This window comes from Limulus polyphemus, unplaced genomic scaffold, assembly GCF_000517525.1.
Source record: "Limulus polyphemus unplaced genomic scaffold, Limulus_polyphemus-2.1.2 Scaffold1852, whole genome shotgun sequence".
In the NCBI taxonomy this organism is placed as follows: Eukaryota; Metazoa; Arthropoda; class Merostomata; order Xiphosura; family Limulidae; genus Limulus; species Limulus polyphemus.
The window spans coordinates 155349-165772 of NW_013667462.1; the positions used below are offsets into that span (position 1 = coordinate 155349).

General features: G+C 31.7%; 1 protein-coding gene across 1 annotated transcript in view; it reads left to right on the top strand.

The window, feature by feature from the left end:
• LOC106465158 (ETS homologous factor-like) overlaps nt 1-10424 on the top strand; it is a 62374-nt gene that overhangs the window by 14450 nt on the left and 37500 nt on the right. Inside the window, exons 2-3 of the mRNA XM_013925357.2 lie at nt 719-830; nt 4610-4781. Of these exons, the coding sequence (XP_013780811.1) occupies nt 719-830; nt 4610-4781 (284 nt within the window). The remainder of the gene's footprint in view (nt 1-718; nt 831-4609; nt 4782-10424) is intronic.

The window sequence follows — 10424 nt, forward strand, 5'->3', positions numbered from 1 at the left end:
TCAATCCCACTATTCGTTGTTAAAAGAGTAGCCCAAGAGTTGGCGGTGGGTGTGATGACTAGCTGCCTTCCCTCTAGTCTTACACTGCTAAATTAGGGACGGCTAGCGCAGATAGCCCTCGTGTAGCTTTGCGCGAAATTCAAAACAAACAAACAAGAGACTATCAAAATCACATAGACGAAAACAGTGCCCTCGAAAATCAGAGACAAAAAACGAAGAACAACACATTGACAGAGAAGAGACAATGCTAAAATCTGGGGCTCGATTCCTCGTGTTAAACAAAAATCAAGATAGTTTAATGTGTAGCTTTGCGATAATAACAAATTCGGGTAATTTACTATACCAATTACTCTTTTACGTTCAAAGTAAATACTGCAGGGTATTTTTTATCAATATAACTTTCTAAGCATCTCTAAACCTTCGTATTATTGACTTTTTATGATAACTTCTCAATAAATAAAGTTGGATAACTTTGTAATGGGTGTAGCCTAAATATATCCTTACGAATTAGAAGCCTAATACTACCTGATAAAGAGGACATACTTAGGACAAACCTTACAGAGTGTAGACAGTAAGTAATTACCTGTTACAATGTAGCTTAGTTGTTTAATTTCTTACTTTAGCAATGACTCTAGGCTTCATGAAATATGACCAGCCAATCAAATAACTTCCTGGTATACCTTGATGTACTTACATGTTAGTATGTCTTTCTCCATAGTATTTTACCACAACACTACGTTTCGCAGAACATTATTAGCCAAGCAGATACAGAGCAGTACACACCACCGAAAATGATCTCCCAAACTGATAATTTTTTGTTTTATCCTGAGGTAAGACTATTTCTTGTCAATTTTCAAATCAATGCGACATTATACTAATAGTGAAATCAAATGTGTTCTCTTGTTGTTAACCCTTGAAATCACTTTTTAGTTCCGGGAACGTTTGGTATGATATTTACATAATCGTGTACATGTATCTGTCTAAACAGCTGGGTGCGCGCATACTGTAATACAGAATATGGTTTTTCATAATGTATACGTAACTAAAACATAGTGTGTGTTTGTGGGAATGTATATTTATGTACATACTAACTGTAACACAATATATAGTTATTTCATAATGTATACGTAACTATAACACAATATATAGTTATTTCATAATGTATACGTAACTAAAACATAGTGTGTGTTTGTGGGAATGTATATTTATGTACGTACATCTTTACTGTAACACAATATGTAATTATTTGATGATGTATACATAGCTAAAATATAATGTGTGTTTGTGTGGATGTATCTTTATATACATCTTTACTGTAACACCATATACAGTTATGTGATAATGTATGTGTAGCTAAAATATAATGTGTGTTTGTGCGGATGTATCTTTACATACATCTTTACTGTAACACCATATACAGTTATGTGATTATGTATGTGTAGCTAAAATATAATGTGTGTTTGTGCAGATGTATCTTTATATACATCTTTATTGTAATACAATATGTAGAAATTTCATAATTCATACGTTGCTAAAATATAATGTGTGTTTGTGCGGATGTATCTTTACATACATCTTTACTGTAACACCATATACAGTTATGTGATTATGTATGTGTAGCTAAAATATAATGTGTGTTTGTGCAGATGTATCTTTATATACATCTTTATTGTAATACAATATGTAGAAATTTCATAATTCATACGTTGCTAAAACAAATATAGAGTGTGTTTCTGAGGATGTATATTTATCTACATTTTTATTGTAATACAATCTATGTTTATTTCATGATGCATACGTAGCTTAAATATAGTGTGTGTGTTTGTGTGGATGTATATTTATTCACATCTTTACTGTAACACAATATGTAGATACTTCATAATGTATACTTAGCTAAAGATAGCTTATGTTTGCGTGAATGTATGTATACTTATGTACATATTTAATGTAACGCAATGTGTAGTTATTTCATTATGCATGCGTAGCTAAAATATAGTGTGTGTGTTTGTGTGGATGTATATTTGTGTGAATGTTTACTGTAAAACAATATGTAGTTATTTCATAATCTATACGTAGCTCAACGATAGTGCGTGTTTGTGTATATATGTAATTAACTACATCTTTCCTGTAATACAGTATATGGTTATTTCATGATGCATACGTAGCTTAAAAACAGTGTGTGTGTTTGTGTGGATGAATATTTATTTACATCATTACTGTAACACAATATGTAATTATTTCTATGTGTATACGTAGCTAAACAATGCAGTGTGTTTGTATGGATGTTTTTTATATACATCTTTACTGTAACATAATATGTAGTTATTTCATAACCTATACATAGTTAAAATATATTGTGTGTTTGTGTCTATTTATATTTATGGACATATTTTCTGTAACACAATATATGGTTATTTCATGATGTTTACGTAACTAAAATATATTATATGTTTGTGTAGATGTACATTTATGTACATCTTTACTTTAATACAATGTATCTTTAGTTGATAAAGTATACCTAGCTAAAATATTGTGTGTGTTTGACTGGGTGTATAGTTATGTATATCGTTACTATAACACAATATGTAGTTATGTATAATCTATACTTAGCTAAAATATATTGTGTGTTTGCGCAGATGTATAGTTATGCACATATTTACTGTAACACGATATGTAGTTATGTTATAATGTAAACGTAGCTAAAATATAGTATGTTTTTGTGTGGATGTAGTTTTGTGTACATGTTTACTGTAACACAATATGTAGTTATTTATAATCTATACGTAGCTAACACATAGTATGTGTTTGTGTGGATGTGTATTTAGGTGTATGTTTACTGTAACACAATATATAGTTATTTCATAATGTATACGTAGCAAAAATATCATGCATGTTTTTGTGAATCTATACTTATGTACATCTTTACTGTAATGCCATGTACTGTTATTTCATAAAGTATACCTAGCTAAAATATAGTATTTGTCTCTGTTGATGTATATTTGCGTACATCTTTATTGTAAAACAATATATTGTTATTCATAATGTATACCTAACTAAACGATAGGTTTTTGTCTGGAGGTATATTTATGTACATCTTTACTGTAATACAGTGTATGGTTATTTCATAACGCATACGTAGCAAATTATAGTATGTTTTGGTGAATGCACATTTACGTACATCTTTACTGTAACACAAAAGATAGTTATTTCATAAAGTATACCTAGCTAAAATCTAGTGTGTATTTGCGTGGAAGTATATCTATGTACATGTTTCCTCTAGCGCAATATGTAGTGATGTTGTAATTCATAGGTAGCAATACTGTAGTATGTTTATGTGGATGTATATTTATACATTTTTACTCTAACACAATATATAGTTATTTCATAATGTATACGTAGCTAAAAATATAGTATGTATTTGGGTGGATGTGTATATATATATATATGTACATCTTTAATGTAATACCATGTACTGTTATATCATAAAATATACCTAGCTAAAATATAGTGTGTGTTTCTGTGCATGTATATTTTTGTACATCTTTATTGTAAAACGATATATTGTTATTCATAATGTATACGTAAGTAAACGATAGTTTTTTGTTTGGAGGTATATTTATGTGCATCTCTACTGTAACACAAGATGTAGTTATTTCATAATTCATAGGTAGCAAAACTGTAGTGTTTATGTGGATGTATATTTATGTATTTCTTTACTGTAACACAATACGATGTTTTTCATAATGTATATAGAGACAAAAATATAGTGTGTGTTTGTGTGGATTATATTGATGTACATCTTCACTGTAACACAATAGATAGTTGCTTCTTAATATATAAGTAACTAAAATATAGTGTGGGTTTGCGTGGATGTATATTTATGTACATCATTACTGTAAATCAATACAGTTATTTCATATTGTATACCTAGCTAAAATATAGTGAGTGGTGGCGTAGAAGTATCTTTATGTGTATCTTTACTGTAACATAATATGTAGTTATATTATAATGTATACATACCTAAAATATAGTGTTTGTTTCTGTTGATGTATATTTATGTACATCTTTATTGTAAAACAGTATATTGTTATTCATAATCTATACGTAGCTAAAATATACTGTGTGTTTGTGTGGATGTTTATTTATATACATCTTTACTGTAACACAATATATGGCTATTTCATAATGTATACATATGTAAAAGATAGTGTATGTCTATGTGGATGTATAGTTATTTACATCTTTACTTTAATACATTATATGGTTACTTCATAATGTATACATAGCTAAAATATAGCATGTTTTTGTGTGGATATATATATAGATCTTTACTGTAATACCATGTATTGTTATTTCATAAACTATACCTAGCTAAAATATAGTGTGTGTGTGTGTGTGTTTCTGTGCATGTATATTTATATACATTTTTACTCGAATATAATATTTAGTTATTTATAATCTATACATACCTAAAATATAGTGTTTGTTTCTGCTGATATATATTTATTTACATCTTTATTGTAACACAATATATGTTTATTTCATAATCTATACGTAGTTAAAATATACTGTGTGTTTGTGTGGATGTATATTTATGTACATCTTTTAGTCTTGCTACTTGGATGACCAGCAACTGCCATTCTACGAGCCAGAGACGTTAAAGTTTGACACCATCTTGAGTGACTTCCAGAGCTACTGGAATCATAACGAGAATGCAATCGAAACAATTCCACAAGCGACTAGTACAACACAGAGTTTTCTTACTCCAACCCCAATTTATAGTAAGTAGCTTCGATGTAGGTTTTCTGCAGTTTTCCTATCCTTGCATATAGTTAAACGGGTATTTTTCGCTCTTCATTTAGATATCCCTCCTTGTTAATAAAGTAGTAATTACTAAGTTAAAATGTAAAGCGCAGATATGATAACTGAGAAAATCGTGAAAATGTATTAACCCTATATATTTAATATAAACTGTTAAATGCTTTTAAATGTTTCATAAACTTATACCTTTATATACGAAGCATTATCAGGAAATTATCATTCATTTTTCACGTAACTATTAAAACTTTAGGAGAATATGTTTTAAAGATTACCGTTATAAATATTATATCGTAACACTAACGCCCCATGTGAGTGCTCATACAACGGACAAGGTTTTACGCTAGGTATACGTTAGTTATCAAGTAGAAATAGTTGTATCACTCAACTGTATTTCCGGTACCCTATCAGCGTTTCCCAGAGTATGGGGCGAGCCCCTCAGGGTGCGCGAGCGATTAGGTTAGAGTCACTGGTACGATAATGCAAAATTAAGCGTTTTCACATATTTTTTTATTAATGACAACAATAAGTAATTACTCCAACACATATATCATTTTAATGTGTATTCATGAATTACACCTCGTCACTTAACTCATTATTTCACTCATTTAAAGGAAGAAAGCATATTTATTAAAGAGGGGCGTGAATGACAAGAGTTTGGGAAACGCTGCCCTACATCACACCTATGATATGAAGCGGACTGATACGCAGAAAATACTTATATATATCTGCAGCATCGTAAAAGGCCGTGTGATTCAAAATTACTCCTCACTGGTAGTTAACGTTGTAAATTAACTTGTGCAACTTTTTTACCGACTTTTATATTTTCTCTGCTACTGCTTCCAAGTTCCTTTGGGCGCCAGATGACTTGGTAGAAACGCTATAAAAAAAGTTGTTTCATAAATTCGATGTGGGTCTTACTGGTATGTTAAAAAGTAGTTCTACATAAACGTCTACGTCATACATCTGAGGTTAGGTGCAAGGCACGTTTCTCATCCATCGGTTCACCACAATCACCTTACCGTCCGTTGGATTTCACACACACACACACACACATACATAACAAAAAAAAAGGAAAACAATAACAAAAGAAAAATTGACAGATTATTCATATGTAAATCACAATGGTTTGTCTTTATATTTCTGTTTCAATGTTCCGCGACAGTTTAGACTTTAGTTTAGGGAAGCAGCGAGTTGGCCTCCTAGTAATAGTATCGAAAAGTTTGAAAAACGATGATGTAGGGTAACGGCTAAGGAGATCTGAGTGATATTTATATACTAATTTTCATTTTTCTAAGTAACAAATAAGACAAGATATCTAGAGAATGGAAAAATATCAAACAGAAAGTTCGTATTAAACAAAAGGAATAAGCACTGTAATTTCAGAAGTGTCATTGAAATTTAGGCCACTCGAAATTTTTAAAAGGTAGGCCTAATAACATACTGTTGCGTCAGCGGAGGTCACGTGACTAGTATCACGCCACGTCCTTCTCGAACATTCACGTCCCTTCCTTAAATCTCGGGATCCTTCTAGATATAGTGTAGTCTTGTATATATAAGACGGTCACAAAATGACCGCAACAATGTGTGTAATTGAACGGAGTATTGTTGAGTCGAGCACGTGAGACGTTCGTTGAGAATTATAGCGTTTGTTATAGCGCGACTGTTGAAATTAAGTGTATCGCAAAGTTATATTCAGAAAGAATAAACCAGTTTTATTTAAGAAAGGACTTCTATCGGTAAAGTTTCTTCGGAAAGAATTTTTACGGAAAATTAACGAACGAACGGAGACGTAACAATACGTTAATTTCAAGAGAGTAAACTCATTTCTAGAAAATGAGAAAACAAATTAGGCCTTAAACAACTTGGCAGGCAAATATGAAATAATGCTTTCAACAAATTTTAACGTTACCCAATATAAAATAAACTTTCATGTTATTATCAGTTAAACATTTTGGCTAATTTTGTAGTTATTTATACGTATTTTAAAATGCATAGCCTGTTTACTTTTTATTTTTACGAAGATCGTGCAAATATTAGACCTTATAACCTTTATAAAGCTAATTGGTTAGAACACAAGAAACCTATATTTGTTTTGGTGAATTTCTTTGCATAATAATCTGGTGGTACGAATATTTCAAAAAAGAAAATTATATTTTAAGTTTGACATAACCCAAAATACTTTGTTGGTACAGAAAGAATATTTTTTTCAACAAACTTATAAAGGTATACAGAATTATACTTCAACTTAGTTAAATTGTACAGTTGTGTTAAGTTTTCTAAAAATCATTTGTGACATTTTTAACATCGTAATTTAATTAATTTTGTAATTCTTAACTTTGTAATTTAATTAATTTTGTAATTCTTAACTTCATAACTTGATTAATTCTATAATTCTTAACTTTCTAACTTATTTAATTTTGTAATTCTTAACTTTCTAACTTATTTAATTTTGTAATTCTTAACTTCATAACTTGATTAATTTTATAATTCTTAATTTTGTAACTTATTTAATTTTGTAATTCTTAACTTCGTAACTTAATTAATTTTGTAATTCTTAACTTCGTAACTTAATTAATTTTGTAATTCTTAACTTTGTAACCTAATTTTGTAATTTTTAACTTCGTAACTTAATTAACTTTGTCACTTAATTAATTTTTAACTTCGTAACTTAATTAACTTTGTCACTTAATTAATTTTGTATTCATAACTTTGTAAGTTAATTAATTTTGTATTCTTAACTTTCTCACTTAATTAATTTTGTAATTGCCGCATGCTTTGGTTGATCCGATGTTCGGTTAAAGTACTTAGACAGAGGAAGCGGCTGTAGAAATAATATTCTAACCGGTATACATACATCTTTACATTCTTGAAACCGTTGTTTAGACCAGTATAACCAACGAATGGCAAGAAATCTCAAACCGGTTCTTGTTTTGATGTTATAGCTACATTGTAACAATTCACTTGACATGTGCCTATCAAAAAGTTACTTGTATTTCTAACTTTTAATAAGCTAGTAACCAAACTAATAGTTAAAGTACATGTTATATTTATAAAAAAAAACACACAAAAAAACAGAAAGTAGTAATTTTGTATTTAACTCCAAGTAATGGTTTTCATACTTCATATATTGTTTATCCAAAAGCTCTAATAATTCACTAAACGCTCTTTTGTGTGGGATGTTCCAGTTGATTTTGTCCACTTAAACACTTGTTTCAAGCGGGAGTTTCCCCGCAGGGGCAGGTAATATAAACTGGAGTTCCTCCAAACACTAGATCGAGTAATGAAACAATAAATATGTAGTATTTTGAACACTAATAAACTCGGAATTCAACTCAGAAAAAAATTATTTGGGTGATTAGAAATAAATATTAAAGCATTCTAAACTCTGATAAGTTTGTAATTATATAGATAATATTTTGTAGTTAATTTTCTATATTTTCAAATATATGTGATTATTACACAACCTATTATTATTTCAGGTTAGTGTCATAAACAAAACGGGCATTTACAGCATTTTTGTACAAATGTGATTGGTAATAAATGTGATATTACATCGCGATAATAATTTAATCACGACACTTCATCGCCTATCCTTTACTATGGCCTTGCAGTGTAAAGACAAATAATTCCATCATTGTGCTATAAACATTTTTAATTAGGACATTCCAGCTCCACAACGACCCAACATGTACTATTACCAAATGGGGAATTGCCTGAGAGGAACCTCAGGAGGTAGTCATGGGTAGACAGGTGCTATACAACCTTTACTGAGATAACACAGCGTTACACAGGCCTGCGATGGTTTAATTGTCTTGAATTTTTTACATGTTCTACAGTAATTACTGTACGCTGAATCCGAAAAAATGATATCCATTTTTCTCCATCACGTACAGATTTTTCACAAAACGTCATAACGCAATACATAAAAGAAAGACCACAACACGTAGTTTGAGACTAAAAGACGTAGTTTTCAGACCAAAAAAATCAGGATGAATGAGGATGCATATTCATTTGACATCAATGTTTTCCCCCTTTTCTTCGGTTTGTTTGTATTTTTGTTAACAGATATAATAATAAAAAATGTTCATTGTGGTAAACGAAATAATAATTTGATCTAAGTAAGAGATTTTGTTTTCTTCACGATATGTAAAAAAAATTCTTACGTGATCGAAAAAAAAATAATATTATTTTCGAAATCTGCGTAGCTGAATTATAGAAAATCCTTTATTAAAACCAAACCAACTTTTATGAAGGCCTCTGCAATTGGTTACCACCCTTTGCGTCACTATGATCTATAGAAATAAGCCTAGACAAAAAAGGTAGAGAATGAACTGAGGGTGAAGCAGGAAAAGCTTACCATCACTTATTTACAAACCGTGATGGACAGTGACCTGTCATCATGACCACATATAAGTAGCGAGCTGGTTGGACATTCTTCGTCTGGCGGAGAAACAGCATTTTGTAGAAGGCTGGTGGAACATTCGAGCTGCCTACAAACAGCACAATGACGCTCGATTCGCAATCTGCGGGTCGCGGGTTCGCATCCCCATCCCACCAAAACATGCTCGCCCTTTCAGCCGTAGGGGCGTTATAACGTGACGGTCAATCCCACTATTCGTTGGTAAAAGAGTAGCCCAAGAGTTGGCGGTGGGTGGTGATGACTAGCTGCCTTCCCTCTAGTCTTACACTGCTAAATTAGGGACGGCTAGCGCAGATAGCCCTCGTGTAGCTTTGCGCGAAATTCAAAACAAACAAACAAGCTAGTAATCAAAATAATGGTTAAATTATCAACATAAATTAGTATTTTTTTATCAAAAATTTATTATAAAAGTTGTTTTATAATTATCTGGAGTTTAAAGGTCGTTTTTCTCTAACTATTTTATCAAAATGTTTAAATCCCCCCAGTATGCACTATAAATTTTGAAAGGTAACTAAACGGCAAGGCCATCACTTGGATATATGGGCCAGACCATGCAGGCCTGAAGTTTAACGAGTACATTGAACAATCTAACACAACTGTACTAGCAGGATATCGACCTTCTCTGAATTAGAAAGGCGAAATCAGCAGGTATTGAAGGTTTTCATCGACATTAATGGGAATGGAACTGCTGGAAAATAAAATATCTTATGGTACAGCTAGGAAGATAAAAATATTGGCGAATCAGTAGGACAGTGTACAGTCAATAGGTCACAATGGTGAATCAGTAGGACAGTGTACAGTCAGTAGGCCACAATGGTGAATCAGTAGGACAGTGTACAGTCAATAGGCCACAATGGTGAATCAGTAGGACAGTGTACAGTCAGTAGGCCACAATGGTGAATCAGTAGGACAGTGTAAAGCCAGAAGGCCACAATGGTGAATCAGTAGGGCAATGTACAGCCAGAAGGACACAATGGTGAATCAGTAGGGCAGTGTAAAACCAGAAAGCTACAATGGTGAATCAGTAGGGCAGTGTAAAGCCAGAAGGCCACAATGGTGAATCAGTAGGGCAGTGTACAGTCAATAGGCCACAATGGTGAATCAGTAGGACAGTGTACAGTCAATAGGCCACAATGGTGAATCAGTAGGACAGTGTACAGTCAGTAGGCCACAATGGTGAATC